General features: G+C 59.3%; 3 protein-coding genes and 2 non-coding genes across 6 annotated transcripts; 2 read left to right on the forward strand and 3 right to left on the reverse strand.

Annotated features, from left to right (window-relative positions):
* The first annotated feature begins 302 nt into the window (after nt 1–302).
* Nucleotides 303–2,892, forward strand: GAMT (guanidinoacetate N-methyltransferase). The gene is made up of 6 exons (XM_086477691.1): nt 303–486; nt 1,149–1,294; nt 1,372–1,435; nt 1,783–1,850; nt 2,312–2,422; nt 2,752–2,892. The coding sequence occupies exons 1-6, from the start codon at nt 303–305 to the stop codon at nt 2,890–2,892; spliced, it is 714 nt and encodes a 237-aa protein (XP_086333817.1).
* Nucleotides 2,893–4,113: 1,221 nt separating this feature from the next.
* NDUFS7 (NADH:ubiquinone oxidoreductase core subunit S7) lies at nt 4,114–7,978 on the reverse strand. 2 transcript variants are annotated; one of them, XM_086477474.1, is made up of 8 exons: nt 7,963–7,978; nt 7,562–7,598; nt 7,214–7,282; nt 6,642–6,759; nt 5,771–5,950; nt 5,650–5,696; nt 4,806–4,894; nt 4,114–4,318 (listed from the first exon to the last, which is right to left on the reverse strand). In XM_086477474.1, exons 1-8 carry the CDS (start codon nt 7,976–7,978, stop codon nt 4,221–4,223), a joined length of 654 nt encoding a protein of 217 aa, XP_086333600.1. In that variant the 3' UTR covers nt 4,114–4,220. The 2 variants fall into 2 exon arrangements, with proteins under 2 accessions (XP_086333600.1, XP_086333601.1); XM_086477475.1 differs by lacking the exon at nt 4,114–4,318 and adding an exon at nt 4,330–4,693.
* Nucleotides 7,979–8,233: 255 nt separating this feature from the next.
* TRNAN-GUU (transfer RNA asparagine (anticodon GUU)) lies at nt 8,234–8,307 on the reverse strand. Its single transcript has one exon. It is a non-coding gene; the product is annotated as a tRNA-Asn (tRNA).
* A 217-nt stretch (nt 8,308–8,524) lies between these two features.
* On the forward strand, nt 8,525–8,597 carry TRNAF-GAA (transfer RNA phenylalanine (anticodon GAA)). The gene has a single exon. It is a non-coding gene; the product is annotated as a tRNA-Phe (tRNA).
* A 1,892-nt stretch (nt 8,598–10,489) lies between these two features.
* Nucleotides 10,490–17,998, reverse strand: PWWP3A (PWWP domain containing 3A, DNA repair factor). The gene is made up of 13 exons (XM_009959300.2): nt 17,814–17,998; nt 17,474–17,565; nt 17,049–17,119; nt 15,717–16,646; nt 15,068–15,187; nt 14,625–14,695; nt 14,055–14,131; nt 13,512–13,572; nt 12,924–12,999; nt 12,748–12,798; nt 11,879–12,309; nt 10,958–11,046; nt 10,490–10,732 (listed from the first exon to the last, which is right to left on the reverse strand). Exons 1-13 carry the CDS (start codon nt 17,868–17,870, stop codon nt 10,654–10,656), a joined length of 2,205 nt encoding a protein of 734 aa, XP_009957602.2. The 5' UTR covers nt 17,871–17,998; the 3' UTR covers nt 10,490–10,653.
* Between the last annotated feature and the right edge of the window lie 2,405 nt (nt 17,999–20,403).

Below are 20,403 nucleotides of genomic sequence, written 5' to 3' on the forward strand. Positions count from 1 at the left end.
CCGCCACCCAGGAGCAGGGGTCCATCCCCTGCACCCCCCCAGCCCTGCTCCAACGGGGGGCACCGGTGGCTCCCACCCGCCCGGGCCTGTGCAGGCAGCCATGCTCGGGCCTGGCAGCCCCTGCCTGCCCCCCGCCTGCCCCCCCAGCTCCCGATAAGGGATCCCTTTCACCCAGAAGGGCCCCAGCCCGCCGCGCACACTCAGCACTTTGCCAGCCCCGGCTATTTAAAGCCGGCCAAGAGCCGAGCGGCCCCTTCCCTCCCCCAGCACCGGTGGACTTTCCTCCCCACGGCGGCACGGCCATGAGCGCCCGGGCGGCAGCGGGGCCGATCTTCGTGGAGGGCGAGGATTGCCGGGCGGGCTGGCGGGAGGCGGCAGCCGGTTACGATGCACCGGACGCCCACCTGGAGATCCTGGGGAAGCCGGTGATGGAGCGCTGGGAGACGCCCTACATGCACTCGCTGGCAGCTGTGGCCGCCTCGAGGGGTAACGGGGGTCCTGCGGGGCTGAGGCCATGCTGTGGGGTGCAGCTTGGGGGGGGAGGGGAGCAGGGGGTGGGATGTTGCTGTTGGGGTCCCCGCTGCGTGCGCCGCGCTCGCCGCTGGTGCTCCCCACGCAGTGAGGGTGGCAGCGGGGCCGCGGTGGCACTTGTGCTCTCGTGTCAGAGTGACACATTCCCAAAAGGGGCTGGGGCCATGGGGAAGGGGGGGTGCAGCCCCCCACGGGGGGCAGAGGAGAGCCTGGCTGGGACCTGCCGCTTTTTGGGCTGCGTTTCCCACGTGCCGGCGGAGGGAGGGTTTCGCCAGCGCCGCTGCCAGAGGTTGCTTGTTCCCGCTGCAACCAACCGGGGGGGGGGGGTGTGTGTGTTTGGTGGGGGCAAAGGGCCTCTGCGGGGTCCAGCCGGGGAGGCAGAGGGTGAGGGGGGCCCAGGGCTGCTCCCGGTTTCCCACCCCAGCGCAGGCAGCACCGCGCTTCCCCAACCCACGCCAAAAAAAGCCCAATTCAGGGAAAGAGCGGGGCAGCGTTTGGGGCTGGGGGGGCTCCAAGGTGGAGGAAAACCAGGGCTCTGCGTTGGCTGGGCTTGCACCGGCCACCCGGCGTCCCCGGGGAGGCACAGCATCCCCCCAGAGCCACCCTCTGGTCCCCAGGCGGCCGCGTGCTGGAGGTGGGCTTCGGCATGGCCATCGCCGCCACCAAGGTGGAGGAGTTCGACATCGAGGAGCACTGGATCATCGAGTGCAACGAGGGGGTTTTCCGGCGGCTGGAGGAGTGGGCCAAGACGCAGCCGCACAAGGTCCGGAGGGGCTGTGCCGGCGCGCGGTGCCGGTGGGCGCCTGCGGCCGGGGCTCACCGCTGCCGTCCCACCCGCAGGTTGTGGCCCTGAAGGGGCTGTGGGAGGACGTGGTGCCGACGCTGCCGGACGGGCACTTCAGGGGTGAGACGCCGCGGAGCCCAGCAGCTCGGCGGGGCCGGGGAGGGGGCAGCGGGGTGGGGGTCCCCACGGCAGAGCCTGGCGTGCAGGCGAGCACCCAGCCCGGCTCCCTCCCGCGGTGGCGGGGACGGTGTCCCCGGGGAGCAGCACTTTGTCCTGGGGAGCAGCACCTTGTCCTGGGGAGCAGCACGTTGCTGCCTTCCAGGGGTTGCAGACACGAGGGTGCAAATTTAAATAGGAAAAATATAATAACAGGCCATGAAGGGGGATCTTCCCCCCGGCACGTGAGCCCCAGCGGCGCCTCGGTGGTCCCTCCCGGCTAACGGGTGGTCTCTGGTGTTCCCGGGCAGGGATCCTGTACGACACCTACCCGCTGTCGGAGGAAACCTGGCACACGCATCAGTTCACCTTCATCAAGGTAACATGGGGGGGTGCAGCACCCGCACCCTGGCCCCGCAGCACCCACGCCTCCTGTCGCCCTTGGCGAGGAGCCCCCGGCTCAGGTGGATTTGGGCGGCACATGGAGCAGGGAGGAGAATTCGGGAGCTCAGGAGTCAAAGGCAGAGTCGGGTGCTGGTCTGCAGCCCCCACCATCCCCGCACCCTCCCTGCTGCCCGGGACTGAGTGTCCTCTGGAAAACCCCAGTGGCCCCGTGATGTCCCCAGCACGACGGTGGCATCGGCAGCACTTTTGGTCCACGTGGTCGCTGGAGGGAGCAGCGGGAGGGTGCGAAGGGCCGGGGCGATGTCCGCCTCTGGGGGAGACGCGAGAGCCTGGAGGGGGGCAAAGCGGGGGCCGGGTCCTGAGCGGGGGGGTGCTGTGGGAGGCGAGGGCAGGGTGCTGGGTGCTGAGCCAGACCCCCCGTGGTCCCCGTTGCAGGACCATGCCTTCCGCTTGCTGCAGCCCGGCGGGGTCCTCACCTACTGCAACCTGACCTCCTGGGGGGAGCTGCTGAAGACCAAGTACACCGACATCGAGAAGATGTTTGAGGTGAGCCTGGCACCCCCCAGCCCAGCCTGGGGTCCCCAAAGCCACCCCGTCAGCCCGTGCACCCCCTGCATCCCCGGGCACTCGCCTGATGCCGTGGCCGTGGAGCAGCAGGAGCCAGAGCCCTCCACGGAGCTCGCCCGTGTTGGCCGGGGCTCGGCAGGGACCATCCGAGGGAGGGTCAGAGGGTTTTGGCCCCCGGCAGCCCCAGACGGGGCTCCCTGCGCCCGGCTGCTCGCGCTGTCCCGTGTCCCCAGGGCTCAGCAGCGTCTCCGCTCGCACCCGGGCAGCTCACACCGTGGCTGCTCCCTCCCAGCCCTGCTCTCCCGCAGGAGACCCAGGTCGGGCACCTGGTGGAGGCCGGGTTCAAGAAGGAGAACATCAGCACGACGGTGATGGACCTGGTCCCCCCCGCGGACTGCAGGTACTACTCCTTCCACAAGATGATCACACCCGCAGTCCTGAAGCACTGAGGGAGCCCCGAGGCCGCAGGAAGCAACCGCTGAGGAGGGGAGGCTGATGATGCGGGCTGTGAGGAGGAGGAGGAGGAGGAGGAAAGCTCTTATCTCCTTCGATGCTAATGAGGAAAGGTTGAAGCTGATTTATCTGGAGGCAGGGGATGGCTGGAGGCTTGGGAGGGAAGTCCTGGGGCTCCAGGGGACCTCCTGGATAAAAGGCCGATGTCACCCAGCCCTGGAGGGGTCTTCTGGGCTCTGCGGGTGGAAGGTCCCACCCTGGGTCTGTCCCAGGGGCCAGTTTCCACTCAAGACTCGCCCTTGTCTCCAAATACCTCAATTAAGCTGCAATTCAGGAGCCCGGCCCGGAGCCTTTAGCCAAAGGGGTTCAAGGATGAGACATTTCCTCTGAAACGGGATCATTTTTAGACATCTTGGTGTGGCTTTTCCACACACAACAATCTAAACCAGGCGGGAGAAATGGGGAAGAGGGGGCAGCTGGAGGCGTTTTGGCTGCTCCTGGAGCAACTCCCCGGCAAAGTTCCCCAATACCTTTGGCTAAAGCCCCTCACAGCAAGTCCTGACCCCCACAACCTCCTTGCAGTTCAGCAGCGCATCAATGACGTTTCCTTTCTCTACCCAGAAGGGCTAAAAGCCATTAAAAAGGAATGAAATGCACAACTGCTGTTTCAGAGCGATTCGTTTGTCTTTCCAAAGCGTGTGTCTCTGCCGTGACTGTTCTGAGCTGCCGGAGAAGCCCACGCCCGGGCCGCATCCAGCAGCAAAGCCCACCCCGGGCTGCTTTACTCCTGCTGCGCTCGGGGGTGCTGCAGCGTTCACCTCTATGGGTCATATTCTGATTTAAAGCACGAAGATTTTACTCACATTATAGAACCGTAATGCATTTCTGTGCACCAGATATAAAGGATTTATTAGATCCTCGGTAGGAATTATAACCAAAAAGCTGGGGGCGAGGAAGAGACGAGCTCGGGGAGGCCTCGGGGTTCACCTGGGTGTGCGCTGGTCTCAAAACTTCCTCACAAAGCCGGAGAGCAAGTCCCACGTGTCTGGCAAGGCACTTATGTCACGACGGATGACATCGAACATTCTCCTTCCCTCACAGGCTATTCAGGCCAGAACGCGCCGCGCTGAACGTTCCCAAACGCGGCTCCTGCTTTTTAATGCGGTTTTTAGGCAAGTTAAAACACTTGAGGGATACAGGAAAGACAGAAGAGCATCTTAACCAGGTAGAGTTTTATTGGAAGGCTTGTGAGAACCCCGATTCGTTGTGCGTACGAGTGCAAGCAGGTGCCCCCGGGGGGCGGCGAGTGGGTCATAAATAAGGGCTATTTCCTGTACCAGATCTGAATCCTCTTCTCCCGTTTGATCTTCTTCTGAAGCTGCAGGATGCCATAGAGCAAAGCTTCAGCGGTAGGTGGGCAACCTGGGAGAGAGAAAGAGGAAGCCCGTGGGGCTGCCAGCTGCACCGCAACGTGCCGGCAGGAGGAGGCCGACAAGCCCCGGGCTCTGCCCCACAGCAGGCTGTGCCGCCCCTGGGGCTCTGGGGACATCCCAGGCCGCAGAGTTCACAAAAGCAAGAGGCTGCTTTAGTTCAAAGAAACGAAAGCGGCCGTGTTTTCCAAAAAGGTCTTTAGGAAAGGCAGAAACGCTCGGCTTTCAAGCGGGGGGGTCTCTCACCGGAGAGGCTGTGGTTGGCGGAACTACAGCCCGCGCTTTACACGACAGTTACCGGCGGGTAACGGCACCAGAACAACCCCCCTCCCAGGCAGATCTCACCGGAGCATCTTCAGCAACACGGCTGGAAGCGGAAAGCTCCTCAGGAGCTGCACCAAGCACCACAGGTACAACACCCCCTCCACCCCGGCCTGCCGCCGGCCAGCGCCGCGGCACGCGCAGGTCGGCTTCCCTACCCGGCACGTAGATGTCCACGGGCACGATGCGGTCGCAGCCCCTCACCACGGAGTAGGAGTAGTGGTAGTAACCGCCGCCGTTGGCGCAGCTGCAAGAGACGGGCGGGATTCAGCGCGCGGGGGAAGGCGGCTCGGCAGCCCCCGGGAAGGATGAGCGGGCGGCGAAGGAGAAGGTGAAGCTGGTGCCCGAGCGCCGCCAGGCAAGGAGCCACCGGAGGGGTTTTAGGGAGCGAGCGGCTGCCCAGGTTTACGCCGTGGCCACCCAGCCCCTCCACAAGCCCTGGCTGGGAGGCGGAGGCTGCGCTCGCGGGCCGTTACGTTCCCAGCTGGATCAAACCGAACCGTTCTCGTGGCTCTCCCGAAGCGGGAGCTCAGAGGGTCCTTTTTGGTGCCGCCACCTCCGCAGAGAGCGTTTCTAGAACTCGTTCCATCCCCTCCAGGCCCTGGCGAAACGGCCCAACAGCTCCAGGAGACGAAGGAGCTGTCAGTTCCACCGTGCCAGAGCTCAGATTTCGTGCTGCACAGCAGAATCCTGCTGAAAGCTTTGGTCTAAATGCAAATTCTGAGATTCTGGACGTAGAAAGTCCCCAGGCTCTGACAGCTGCCAAACCCCCCCCGAATCTTTTGCTGGGAAGACTTTGCAGTTCACAGCGACTTGACAGACGTCGTTCTCCTCACCCCAGTCAAAGGGAGCCTTTATGTTCCGCTCGTAACAAGGCCTCTTTATACAGTTTAAGGGGTTGGAAATACAAATGGATCCCCCTCCCTTCCCCTCCCCACTCAAGCAGAGACACCACATTTCTCCCAGGGAGCGTACAGCGATTAAGGGTGTCCCGGCACTTACCTCCCCATGGAGACGACGTAGCGAGGCTCCGGCATCTGGTCGTAGACCTGCGGAACACAGACGTTTCAGGGCGCTTCCCAGCGCACCCAGCACACGCGCCGGGCATCTCCCCAGTCCGCACCTTTCGGAGCGCCGGAGCCATTTTGTTCGTCAGGGTGCCGGCCACAATCATGACATCAGCTTGCCGGGGGCTGGCTCGGAACACCACCCCGAAGCGGTCCATGTCGTAGCGAGGAGCCGCCATGTGCATCATCTCCACGGCGCAGCACGCCAGGCCAAACGTCATCGGCCACAAGGAGCTCTGGGCAGGAGAGAGGCGGGTGATGGGCAGGAAAACGCTGAAAGCAGGAGCTGAGACCCTGGGCGGGCGACTCCCAGAACAAGAGTTGGTCAGACAGCAAAGGAAACCGAACCAGAAAAGCTTCAAGGTCTGTTGAGTCACAGCACCACGAACGAAACCGGTGTTTGCCGTCGCACAGGAGAGCAAAACCCCCGGCTCCGGGGAGACGTCAGCGTGGGGATCTGCGCGCCTGCAGCCCCAGCGCTGCTGAGCGCCCCCAGAGCTGCCGACGCGCCCCTCAGGAGCCCCGCTCACGGGCAGCGGGGGCTGGAGGAGGCAAAACTCAGCGAAGCCAGAGCACGCGGGGGGCAGGGCGGCGCCACCCGTGCAGGCTTCTCCGCGCGCGGGGCAGCTGCTCGTCGCGAGGACGACGTAAAACCAGCCAGCGCCTCTCGCCCGTCACTGAGGGGCAGCTCCGTTCAGGCCGGCAGCCCCCGCTGCCTCGCGCCGCCCGCACGCGAAGCGCCTCTCTCCCGCTCCCACACCGCGCCCCAGGGGCCACCTCCGGCCAAGAAACTTGGCTGCTTCCCCGAGGAGAATCTCGAACCTATTTTTACCCCGAGGAGGAGACGGCTCAAACCCGTTTCCCACCAGCACTCAAAGCAGCCGATAGCATTTCTCCCCGGCGAGCACGACGGTTTCAGCGACTCACCCTTCGCGCCCAGTTGATCAGGTCATCGAGTTTGGTGACAATATATTCGCCCTTGCTAGCGGGGACGTAGGATTTTCTCTGGACAATGGCCGAGCCCTTTTGCTGGACTTGGACAGAGCTGAAGGCAAGCGGTGCAGTAGAATCAGTCTCAAGTAATTAAGCGTAACTGCAGAACACAATCATTAGCCTCGAGGAGCTGCGATCCCGTACAGACCCTGCGGTACGCACACGGACAATCTCACACCTTCTGCTACTGCTGGAAACTGTCTATAACAGGGTTTTTCCCCCCAACACTGCGGGGAGATCTGGGGTTTGTTGCTCGGGCAGAGCCTCTCTGTTCACCACACCCAAATTACGGGGGGTGCCCGGCGGGCTCGTCTCCAGGCTCACAGACTGACAGCAGCCTGCCAGTCAGCCCTGGCTTTTAAGAAGCGGAGTGAGGAAGAGATTGTCACACGTACGCGGGCAGAGCTACAGCAACGAGGAGGTTTCTCCCCCCGGACCACTCGGGATCCCCCACCCGCGGGAGGAAGGACGCAGCTGAGGAACGTGCCCTGAAGCGCCGGCGTTACCTGTCAGCACCGTCAGCCACCGGCGTCTGATGGAGCAGCTGAGTGGGAGCAGATGTCACAGCACCGGGCCTGGGAAAAAGCAAAGCCACTGCACCTCCGTGTGACGGGGTCACACAGCCCGCTGTCCCCCCCGCTGTCCCCCCGCTGCTCTCCCCGCGGGGAGCAGAGCAGCCCCAGGAACGGAGGAACCAAATGCTCTGATCCAACCCAGCGGGAGGAGAGAACACCCGGCCCGGCCCGGCCTGCTCGGGGCTCCCCGGCACGGGGGGAGCCGCTGTCAGGGGGGTTCAGGGGTGCCACCGCCCCGGCCCCCCCGCCACGCCAGTGCCCCCCAGCCCCGGCCCTCACCGCCAGGCCAGCACGCCGCGCCGAGGGAGGCGAAGACCTGCAAGGAGAGAGCACGGCAGAGCTCAGCCCCGGCCGGAGCCCCTGACCGGGGGAAAAGGGAACGGCCCGAACCCGGGAGAGAGCTCAGCGTGGGACCCGCACCCTGGGGACGAGCCCTGGGCTGCCCCGGAGGGGACAGGGACCCCCCCCGGCGCCCGTCCGCTCCCCGGGGCGCTCAGCCCCCTGGACAAGAGTCACCCCCGAGGAGAGCTGCGCTCCCTGCCCGGCCCGGTCCCCCCTCAGGCCCCCCGGGGCCTCCTGCCCGGCCCGGTCCCCCCTCAGGCCTCCCTCCCGGCTCCGTCCCTCCGCAGAGCACCAAGGCTTCCCCCCGCTCCCCGTCCCGGCCCCCCGGCCCCGCTCACAGCCCAGCGCCGCCATCTCGCCCGCAGCCCTTCAGGCAACCTCTGGGCGCGGTGCACCCGCTCAGCGGCCCGGCGCGGCCCCGGTGCGTCGCCTCAGCGCTCCGGCTGGGAACGCGGGGCGGTGCCGGGGGGGTTCCGTGGGCAACGGCCGGACTCTGCCCCGGTGCCCCGGACAAAACGGTGGACGGGAAGCAGCGGCGAACGGGCCCGGTGCCGCGGGGGGGTGGGGGCCAGGGCCCGGAGGAGCGGCCGCGCAAGAAAAACAAGGCCCCGTCCCTGGGTGGGCTCGAACCACCAACCTTTCGGTTAACAGCCGAACGCGCTAACCGATTGCGCCACAGAGACCGCGCTGTCGCCGCCGCCGCCGCGCCCGCTGCTGTGGGTCGCGGCACCGCGCCGGTGCTCGCCCCCGCCGCCCCCGCCCCGTGTCCCCTGTCCCGTCCCCCTCCTCCGCCCCCGCCGGGCCCTCCCGCCGCCCTCCCCGCCCCGCTCAGCGCCGCCGGGCCCGGCCCCACCGGGGGGTGACGGGAGGGGGTGGGGGGGGGCGAAGGGCTCCCGCGCAGCCGAAATAGCTCAGTTGGGAGAGCGTTAGACTGAAGATCTAAAGGTCCCTGGTTCGATCCCGGGTTTCGGCAGCTGCTCTTTTCCTGCCGGGCCTGGGGCTGTGGACCCGCCGCGTTAACCCCCAAAATCCGCCAGCCCCCCCACCCCGGGGGGCTTCCAGGCGACAGTGAACGCGTCATCCCCACCCCAAACCGCGCTCTGAGGTGTTTTAACATTCTTTAACCCGCACAGGAGGTGGCTCAGGGGAAGGAGCATCAATTAAAACTGGACAAGCCTAAAAAAAAAAAAAACCCCAAAAAAAAAGGGCAAACCCCCCCCCCAATAAGGCAACTTGCTCTTGTTTTAAATAAAGCACAAGAAAGGAAAGAATGATTTTGCTTTTCGTTGCTTCTGTTTACTAATGCGAAGCAGTGACACTGAACCATGATACTGTGGTTTGATTCGATACACAAAAATAACCTTCACCTGATGCAAAATCCCGGTGGAAGCCTCTGCCTCCGGGTGTGACCACGGCTTAAACCGGGTGTGAAACAAACCAGCCCATTCCAACAAAATAAGGACAAACCCTTAACGATTCACATCATCCATCTTTAATCAACTTAAGACCCCGCAGTTCTGTGCAAGACTGGACTTGGTCGGGAGGCACAACTGGTCCTGCCGGGGACCTCCACCGGCCGGTACGGCAGTTGAAAGCGGTTTTATGGGTGTAAACACAACGTACACTCTCAGTCATCCTCAGGCAGAAGAACCCCGTCTGGTTTTTCAGATGAGAACTTGTCCATGGTGGGTCAAAGCAGCATCAGCCAAAGGGTACGAGGGGGGCTGGGATCAAGGCAAGGCGGGCGGGGAGGGCGGCCGCAGTTCGAAGAAGGATCCGAGCAGGAATGGCCACCGAGACGTGCCCTCGCGGTCACGTTTTGAAGGAGGGGGAAGCCGAGGATCCGCCGATCTCTGCGTGGCCACAGGCGGCACCCGGGTTCGTGGGCTGGAAGCTTCTGCGTCCCGAAACGACCTGCTCCCAACTCCAGGCCCTGGTCACGAAATTCCTATGCTATCACAGAAAGTGCGTTATCCCTTCTCACAGGATTTAATGGAAAATAAATAACAATCCAGTTAAGGACCTGTTAGTTTCCTACAATTCAGGTATTGAATGTCCCTTCAATAACGTGAACAAGGAATCCAAATGCACACGGGAACTCATCATAGAGTAACTAAAACACATTCAGATGACGACCGATCACCAGAACACACATCTGCAATGCCAGTTTACATTTAAACTTCTTCATTTCCAATCTCTTACTTTGGACAAGCAGCCAGGTCGCATTTTCATTATAACACAAAGACCAGTCACTGGGCTTTTATCATTAACTGGTTCCCAGTATCACCCCGAGTCTGCCAAAGGTGGTTTGCAACGGCCACACCTGTAGCAAAAGCTAAACTGCAGGAACCACACCTGATTAAAGCCGGTATTTAAATCAGAGAACTGGAAGAGCTCTTAAAACCACGGCATCAGCACCCAGCGAAACCAGCGTTAAAGTGGTTCCACTTTTAAGTGGGAAAGCGGGTGGGTTTTGGCTCTCAAGCAAACACTGGATTCCTTTTCCACGGAATTTTAGCCTTCCTATGAACAAAACCAAAGCCTTTGCTCCTCGGGTTGCATCACCAGGAACCGATTTCATTCCCCGCACTTTGAGACCCGTAAGGCACGAACGGCCGCCCCGCCGGGAGCGCTCCGCCAGCCACCCGCAGGCGCTCAGCGCCGCAAGGCCACCAGCCAGCCCTCGGCTACAGGACCGACCAGGACACCTCTTTGAGGGCAACAGCCTTTCCTTGGGTCAGACGTTTGGCCAAACCACCTCCTGCGGAACCTCTCAGGCAGCAGCTCCGCAGAGCGCCCGCCGGCTTCGCCCCGTCTGCGCCATCACAGGCAGCCGAGCGCGGCAGCGGGGGCAGAGCGCGGCGCCAGGACCGACGCCACGGCTGCACCTGACAGCGGGACAGCGGGACAGCAGCTACAGCTTTTATACACACACAGATTTTTTAAGCAGAATTACATATTTTATACACATAAACCACTTTATTACGCACGTTAGTGCCAGCGTAACGTGGGAAAACCTGTACCCCTGCTCAGCTGCTGTCTGACGGCGCAGGCTCAGCCTTCCGCTTCTTTCGTTCTAGAATTTCTTCGTCAAATATTTCTCTCTCCCTGAAAAGAAATAAATTGAAGTCCTGCGGTAAAAATAACCTTAACGTACGAAGCAGCCTGCAGCGTCGCTCAGCGAGGACGTTCCCGCGTTCGGTCCCTCCGTCACCGGGACGAGGGGGAAGCTCGTCTGCAGGCGGGAGGAGCTGAACTCTCCTGCCCCAACGCTTTCCCCTGAACAGCGAACGAGTGAGGAACACGCAGAGAGCACTGAAAATAGAGAGATACCTTTTGCTCACGGATGGTCCTTTTATGAACTTCTCTTCCGCTTTCTTGTAATCTATGTCATCGACAGCAGAAATGGCGTAAATGATGGCCTAGGAAAGCAGGCAGGCAACTTACACTCACGAAACCACAGAGGAATTACAACCAAGGATCTGAAAAACTGCCTCATTTCTAGAATAAGGTTCCTCAATCCCTTAGGAAACTTGGACGAAAGTGCTTATTGTGAAGTTCCTCGGTAAGGAATACCACTTGTCCTGTATCACTCCCAGGAGAGTATTTTCACACCCAGATTAAACCATTCACAGCCATTTTCTTTCTACAGAAGTTACTGATGTTCTCCCAGGGACGCTCCTAGGAAGAACAGCAAGTATCTAAACGCACAACTGTGAGAAGCGGCAACCCACCCCCCAACCCGCACAGAGAACCCGAGACAACCCAGAGGTAACTTGCCAAATGAAAGCTTTGAAGAGCTTCAGAAGCAATCAAAACGCACAGAAAGGAGCCATTCTGCCTTCAAAACCATCACACCACCCACAGCTCCCCCGTTCTGGGACAATGGCGCCCAGAACGCCACCGGTTCGCACCTCACCAGCCCACCGCCCGCAGCGACCTGCCGGGGCTTCACTGCTCTGTTGTCTCCAACTCGTCCCCCAAACGGGGTCGTTCCCCGACGACCAGCCCACAAACAGGCCTCAAGAGCCTCCCGCACCGATTTTAACGTCCTTCACCCGGGACACACGCGGGAACCAGCTCAGCTCCGCGCCCCTGGAGCTGAAGGGAGCGTGGCCCGGGCTGGCAGGGGGGCGGGAGCGAGTGGAGCCGCCCAGCTCCGGGGGACACTCCGCCACCACGACACTCGAGTCTCCTCACCCCAGCGTTACCGACCGAAACACCCACTGTTCCCAGGGCTCCACGGTTACTTACTTCAGGCAGAAGGACGTCCGAAATCAGTTTTATCCCGTCTCCACCGATTTGCCGCAGGCTTTCGGCATCTATCTCGCAGTACACGTCCTTCAGGTAGTTCACCACAAGGTCTAACTGATCCTCGTCCTCCAAGTACGTTTCAATGCAGGTCACGCACTGATTTGAGTTCAGGAATTCCTTCAGCCACCGGGACTGTTTCCTGCTTTTCAAAATGGCCAGAAGATGCTCCTCAGCCCCCTTGGCCTTCACGATGAACTCCACTATCTTTTTGTTCGCTCTGTCTCTGGCGGCTCTCGTTCTGTCAGGAAGGAGTTTCTTGGAGGGCTTCTGAGGGGAAGTTTCTGATGAAGACCCTTCAACATCTTCCTCCGCCTCGACTGGAAAGGTCATTGGGGTGAAACTTTGATAACTTTCCTTTCGAACTGGGTAGCCTGAAAGAAAAGCCACAATCATTCATACTGAGATACACAGAACAAGGGTTTTTCTCACACACGTACTTAGACATACAACTATAAAATCAGGGACTGTCTTGATAAAAGAGAAGTTTCTCTTCCTCCCCTACCACAGAGGGTGAAAACCCACCAAAATCTTAATTTTGCCTTAAAAAAACCCAAGAAGATTAGCGAGTTGAAACTCTGACAGGAGCTCTGAAGTGAGCTCTCTACAGCATGAGGTAACCAGTTACCCCATCGCCTTTACAATCGATATTTAACTTCTGCTGTGGGACTGAAAAACCTTAGAGCACATTCACGGTAATTTTAATGGTTCCCCCTCACTGGGTCTGAGGCCAAACTCCACACACGGGTGTAAACACCAGAGCTGAACTCCCCTCCCAGGAGGAGAGTGCAAAAGATCACGAATTCACTTACTGATATCGGCAGCAAAATATTCCAGGAAGGATCCCGTAAAAGAACGACAACCTAAAAAGCCCAAAACGAGGTTATTTGTCAGTTCTGTTAACTGATGAAACAGAGCTGACCGTTCTGCTGTGATCTTTTTCTGACGTCTATCAGAATGGGTGACATCACCCAACTCGTCTGCTTACCGACTCGAATGCGATAGTCCGAGATCAAGCGGATGCACCACTCCACTTCCTTGCGATAATCCTTTTTGGCTTGTTCCTGCAAAACAGGAGCCGTTCACGGCCCCGGAGAAGGAGCAGCCGGGTGAAGGGGCTGGGCCCAGGACACTAACCAGGCAGTAGAGCAGCTCAGGGTAACGAGTCACGGTTTACTTGCAGTTTTCTGCGTTCTCCTCAAAGTCAGCCGCTGCCACCGCTGCCAGGCAGCGAGAGCAGCTTGGGTGCGCGGAGAAAACCCACAAGGGGAAACCCAGGAGTCGCCCTGAGCAGCCGCCTGCTTCCACACACAGAGGTGTTCGTAGCAGCAGCCCCACCGAGACGGAGGAAGGTGTCAGGGCACCCCCTTCCCGTGTTACTCTCCATCTTGCGGAGCACAAATGACGTTTAATTCCTTTGTGGAACAGAGCGAGGGGGAACAGAGAACCCTGAACAAGGCCAGACCGGCCAGCGGCACCACGCGCCTCCCGCGGGGCCAGGGACGTGTACGAGCCGCCTCCCCCCAACACACACACACACACACGCTCCCGGTTCCGTGTTACTGGTGGTACTCACAATGAGCTCCTGCCTTTCTTCACAATCAAAGTGCTTCAGATTCTTAAGAGACACCGAGAAACTTGATGAAACAAAAAGGCACAGTCAAAGAGAGGCACTTGAGTTGCACCTCTACTTATTTACTGCGAGTCTACAGCTCCCTGGAAATCCCATTTCATAAGGAATTCAGGTTTTACTCGTTTTCGTCTTTGTAATGAGCTAAAACTACGGAATCTTCTAACAAATGAGAAGTACCTGGTTTTAAAGCAAAACTAAAGGCAGGCCTGTGTTCCCAGGAAGTCTGGGCACCACGTGTGCAGAACACCAGCTGGGTCCCCAGCCCTTTGTTATTCCTGACGGGAGCGTCAGCCCACAAACACCAGCCTCTCTCCGCTGGCAGCAGGATAAAGCAGCCGCCCCCACCTGCGAGTCCTCCCCTCGGTCCCTCCCTCCCAGACCAACCTCTGGCTGGCAGCGCAATCGCCCTGTACCAGGAAAAGAGCACAGGACACCGCCCAGAAGAACCCCAAGGTTCACAACCTGATCAGAAGCCACAACATTTACCCCTTTTTCTTGTAATTCATGTTCTCTTCTATTAACAGCACACAGGCCTTCCTGTGCTTCCGCTTCACGGTTTTCACCTGGGGAAAGGACAGAGTCTCACGAGCAGCCCAAAGGCCTAAACCCTCACCAGCAGGAACATTCGACAGCCCACACTGAAAGGAAGTTACACAAATACCAAAAATTCCGTTTAAAGGGGCACGAAGAGCAAGTTACCCCAAGGGAGCAGTTTTGTTAGCGCACCGGGACCCACCCCCTTCCTTTTGTTAGGTGGGCACAACCCTGCTAAGACAGAAAGGCTCAGCAGCAACCCATGATGGCACAAGACAGAAAGGCTCAGCAGCAATCCTCTGCTCCAGCAGAAACATGGGGGAACGAACCACATTTAGTTTTTACACTTTTGTCACAGGTGACTTTACTTCTACTCTCTTTGGAACGCTTCAGCTGGCAGATCTTTAACACCTCCAGCTCTGCAGCAGTCGAGAAGCACAGAAGACACTCGACAGCTCGGGCAGCTGCTCCTTGTCAGACCCCTTGCAGCATCGTGCTAAGGCAGCAGCGAGCTGGTCTTACCACTGCTGGCCAGTAAGGATACTTCCGCAGCTTGCACCAGACCAAGATCCCTTCTTCAATTTGTGGCGGTTCTGTGACGAAAAATAAAAGTCATTTTTCTTTACGAAAGCCAAGCCAAGCCGGTTAGCTCGCCCTCTCTCACCGGCCCCCTCTCAGGAGTGCCACTTCAGCGCCTTCACGGGTTTCACCACAGTGACAGGGCACCCCCCACCCCCAAAACACGCCACAGGGAGTTCTGAACGCGGGAACTCGGAAGCTTCTGCCCTTCCGCACTTCCACAGCGATTTGCATTTCGTTCTGTCGCCAGAGCATCCAAGAAACACATTTTATTCCAAGCTTGACCAGAGCTGGGTTCGCTGTCTGGAGCGGCCAGGGGTCACCCCAGGGCCTGGCAGCAAGCTGGGAGCACAACCCCCCCGAAAAGCGCACGCCACACGTCTCACCTTGAAGTGATAAAATACTGGGAAGCTCTTCATCCTCCTCCTCGTCATCTGCCAGGGCTGAGAGGCCAGGGAGATTCTGGGAGGGAACCGTCTCTGATGACAGGTCAGGCAATTCCCGTCCTGCCAACAGCAGCGAGCAGCCGCGTGGGTGAGGGGTCCGAGCAGGACCAGCCGGGCCGGTGAGCCCACAGCCGCGCCGGTCGCCGCCACACAAGGGTCTGTCACCCCCCACCCCCCTCAGCTCTGCCTGGGCAAAGGCTGAATCATGGGGGTAAAAGTGGGAAAAGGGGAAGGAGGAACAGGCTGGCTTCAGGCGGCTGCACCGGCTGTTCCTTCACGTAACAGCATTTCACCTCAGCACAAACCACAGCAGGAGACAAAGAACACCCAGGTGGGAAACGAGCAGGTCCTCTAGCAAAAAGAATCACCCCCACGTGGCCCCATGCAACCCCCTGAACCACTCCAGGCCACCCGAACGCCACGCCAGCTTTTAGCCAGGATTAAAGCGACGCATCTCGCGCTTCTCCGAAACTTAAACCAAAATTAAACCCAGCAACTTCAGACCCTCCTCCGCAGAAGCCACGCACCGTTCCAGCGCTCGGCCACCCAACGGGGGCGAGGCTTCCCCTGCCCCAAGCGACATGCCCACCTTCATCTTCCTCAGACAGCTGAAACGGCTGTCCTTCATCCGCGGCCGCACGTGGAACAGTCCCGTTCTCCTCCTCTTCGCCCGGCGAGGGGAAGCCGCCCGAAAGCCGCCCGGCGTCGGAGCGCCCGGGGGAGGAGCCAGGCCCACGGCTGCGTTTGCTCCGCGAGGACACGGTTGTGCCGATCTCCTGCCGCCCACCGACCTGGTTCAAACGCTCTGCCCCTCCGGCACTTCCACCAGAGGAATCCAGGAACGCCTTTCCAGGTTGGCCTCTGGCTGCAGGTCCCCACCCGGCGTCAGACTTGCAGGGGTCCGGCTGAGGAGACCCTTCCCCGGGAAGGGGCTGTGCTGGACCCTTGGGGAAACCTTTCCTATGTGATACGGGTGATCCTGCACCTCTTGGTCTTTTCCTTCCTTGCTTACTTTGCTCCCCCTTCGGCTTAAGGGAGGCTTTATTTCCTCGTTTGGACTTTGGCACCAGTTTGGGCTCGATTTTTTTCTGGCTTGGTAGTGATTTCACTTTTGGTATTTTGTCTGAGCCTGATGCATTACCCAGGTCCCCAGTGCCCCGTTTGGCAGGGCTGGCTCCGCTCCCACACGCTGCAGTGCTCTCCTCCAACGTGACAGACCCTTTCTGCTTTCGTTTTTCTTTACCAGTCTTCAGGCTGGGATTATTTTTTTGTTTTCTTTTTTTTTTGGAAGTCTCAAGCTCCAGCTTTTCTTCAGAGCGAAAGACCGACCGACATCTCCGCAGGGGGGTAGATGAGAGAGATCCTGCGCTCCTCTCCCGGGACAGTGGAGCGACTGGTCCTTCTTCTGAAGGTGGCACTTGTCCGGCCGAGCCATTTTGAGTCAAAATATCCAAGGCAATTTTAAGAGAGCAGCGATACTTCAGTTCTTCCACAGCCTCGCTCAAATCATTCTTTTGATCTGATGAAGAAGAACAGGCAGTAGATGCAATAAGCTTTCTCTGTATATCAGAGATAAGAAATTTTATTGCTATCTTCTGTTTAAAATGCAACACTTAAACAGTCTGTGATTCTTAAGGCCAAGCCTACAGGGACACACAAAGCACAAGCTCCCAGCGCCTTATCTGGATACAGGCACCCAAGTCCCTTCACCAGCCCTTCCAACACACATGGGGGAAGAGCAAAAGCAGCTGTGACCGTGTTCAGTCGATTTTCAAACTTTATGGGCGGGACGGAAAGAGGGGAGCAGACACATGAAAAACCCCTCAGTAAATACTCAGCTGCTGTCCCCCAGGCTGAGTTTTTGGGGACATTCTACATCCAGAACCGATACGAGGCAGCGAACGTGTCGACATCTCCTCACCCAAGCCACCGGCGATGCTTTCTACGCGCTCTTCCGTCAGCGGGACGGCATCTGCACAGCTCACGCTGACCCTGAAAGTACAACCAAGCTGACTGAAAACGTCACGTACTAACGCCTGACCCGGCTTCCACCTGGCAATAGACTCGCAGTCTTTCTTCCCCCAAACCCATATTTGTCAGCAGCAGTTAAGGAAAAAACCCCACGACACGAAGGATGCCCGAGGCAACAGCCAGGACGTTGTTTACGGCCGTTCCACGAGACAACTGCAGGGCCAGCTCTGAAAAGGCGACGGGTTTCGGGTCAGCCGGCCCAGCCTGCTGTAAATCAGTGATTTCATTTCACAGGTACCTTCCCATAAAGGGATTACTTTTTTTTTTTTTAGTGACCAAGAGCACAAACACACGCCAGTAACAAGGACACTTAACTGCTCTTTCAAGCCAAGTATTTCAACTCCAAACGAAGTTCCCTTCGCGTCAGTAGCAGACGTTTCCCCAGCGACTCCAGTTTTGCACAAAACCTACATTCAAGAGAAAAACACACGTTTAAAATCCCTGACCAAGTCTGTCCGACTAGAGGACAGATCTGACACCCAGCCATTTTCAACGCGAGCAGCACAGGACGGACCGACATTCCACGGCATCAGGGGCTTTAGAGATTAGCGCTTTTTTCAAGCACGTACACGTTTCCTGGGAGCTCTTACTACTCTGTTCCAGCCATTCCTAAGTTACACCCACAAACCTTTCCTCATCTGTACATCTGCTTTACCTTTGCTGGCCATAAACGCTTCTTCCACAGGCAAAGAACATACTCTGGGTCTGTCATGACTGTGCTTCACATAGAAAAGGAAAATTCCAGCGTGCTCTGAAGAAAAAGGGAATAAAAGTTACCCAATGCTTGGTCTGGTTTTGCTTCCCTTTTTTAAAAGAAATAGAGGACTTAAATAAACCACGTTATCACAGTCACGTATCGTTTTACCTTTGAGATCACCGAACCAGGATTACTTTGCACACGTTCTCCAAAAATTAAGTCCTAAGAGTGTATCTTTCTACAGCTCTGCACCACAAGAAGGTCTTATTAAACATGAAGGTGCAGAAAATACCGTCACAAAGAAATTAAAAAACGCTGCTGCGGGCCTGCCCGCTCTGCAGCTCCCCGCTACCACATCCAGATAATGGAGGCCACTTGTCACAGCCGACAGGTTACACCGCGCTGCGCCCGTTTTTACCCGGAGTTCACAAGCGCAACCCGAGCGGAGCAGCCACGGAGCTCTCACGCGTTTCTCCGACTCGGAAGGCTTCAAGACCCGTCGAGAACCAGAAAAATCGCCCTGTTCTTACAACGCCGAAGGCTGCCGACTCCTCGGCGCAGCAGAACGCGGTCCTGCCCCCCCAACAGAGCGCGGAGCGGGCGGTACCGCTGCGCTGAAGCGCCCCGCGGGCCCCGGGCAGGGACACAAAGCCCGTGACCGCCGCGCCGCTGGCGGCAACTACGAGGCTCCCAAAGCTCCACCCCAGCCGGCTGCCCCTGCCCTGCTGCCCGCCGGCTCCCACCGCTGCCCCGCGCCGCCCAGCGCCGGGCCCCGGGTGGCCCCAGCCAGGGGGGCTCCCGCCGCGCTGAGGGGACGGGCCGCCGCTCCCCGCCCCAGGCCCCACCGTGAGGGAAGGGAGGGGACGGGCCGCCGCCCTCCCGCCGCTCCCGGTGCGAGGCCCCGGGCCGCCCCCCTCCGCCGCGCCCCCCTCAGGGCCCCGGGGGGGGGGGGGGAGCGTTACCGTGCGCGACCCCGACGCGGAGAGCGGCGCTGCGCCGCCTCCCGCCACATGAGGCCGCCCGCTTCGCCCGGGCCTGCGCATCCGCCTTCCAACTCCCGGCGACGCGGCAGCCAATCAGCGACCCCCGCCCGCGAGTAGGACACCGCCTTCCCGCCTTCAAAACACGCTACGCTCCAGCCAGTCAGAGCGCCCGCTCCTCCCGTTGTTCCGCCCCATGCTGCGGAGCTTCTGCTTCTATTGGACAGTTCGGGGCTCGACCCGCCCCCGCTGCGGAGCGTCCTTTGCCACCGGCGTCTCTTCCCCCCCGCCGCCCTCCGAACCACGTGACGTCAGGGCGCGGGGCGTCTTGTGTTCCCTTAGCGCGTCCCAGGCGACCACGGGCAGCGGGCGCCATGGCAACGGGGCCCATGGTAGTGACGTACACGTAGGAGGGCTGCGTCGTGACGTCAGTGTGCGGAAGCTGAGCACCCCCCCACGCCCGGGCCTACCGCCATGGCAGGCCCCAGCAGGCCCCGGCCGCCCCGGCAGGCCCCGTGGCCTGTAAGGCCCCCCCCCCCCCGGGCCCCGCAGCCCCCGCGCTCATCCCGGCCTGTCCGTCTGCCGGTTACCGCACGGCGCTGCTTCTAACTCCGCACGACGCGGGATTTTTTTCCCCCCAGGTTGAATTGCTTTGCCGGCCCAAGTGTCCTTGGAAAAGTATTTACCCCAAGAGACAAAGGGCCAAAGGGGCGGGAGATCCCTGTCAGCCCTGGGGTGCTCAGGCCACGGAAATCCCCGTGGCCAGGGCGAGTGTTCAGTTGTCCAGAGCCTGAACGTAAACTGTCGTATGAAAACGGGTTAGAAAAATCAGAGGAAAAAAGGCCTGCAGCAATTTTCACTTGTATTGTGAGAGTAGCAGTGAAAACAGAGTCAAATTAACGATGTTTGATACTTTATTGGCTGTCTATACTTCTTTGTAAATACCTGCAATACCGTAAATGTCACCACTACACTGAAGTAGTAAATTATTAAAACACATTCTGAAAACAGCATACAGACCCAAACGGCACCTCCTATCAGCTTTACTCCCGGGAGTACGATTTTTTTCTACCTTTAAGTACCGATATTTGTGGAATAATACTTCACTGACACACCTTCAGAGGCCAAACTCCTTTTCCTTTCAGTTTTCCCTGAGTGCCTTCCATCACTGAAGACACTTTGTCACTCGCTGTGACCCAACTGATGTGCTATTTCCCGTCGTGCCGCAGGGTCAGGAGCGGGCTGGGCACAGGGCAACCTTTCGCCCAGCCACGGGCCCTGCTGCGCAGGCTCTGGGTGCGCTGAGCGCTCTGGCCTGGTCCTGCAAGGCGTTTGGGTTAAGAATTTCGCATCAAAGGATATCAAACTGTCTTTCAAGACCCGGGTTAGTAAAGAACACGGTTCAAGTTGGAGTTCTGGCCCTGCTGGAGCAAATGGGGACACATCACGGCGCCTGAAGGACAGAGGGTGTCACCCTACGCACAGGACAAAGACCGGAGCTCAGCACGCTGCGAGGTTCAGCCCTCCGTATTAAAAAAACCACGAGAGAACATCATCGCCCCCTCCTG

Source organism: Leptosomus discolor, chromosome 24 (genome assembly GCF_034619465.1).
Source record: "Leptosomus discolor isolate bLepDis1 chromosome 24, bLepDis1.hap2, whole genome shotgun sequence".
Classification (NCBI taxonomy): Eukaryota; Metazoa; Chordata; class Aves; order Leptosomiformes; family Leptosomidae; genus Leptosomus; species Leptosomus discolor.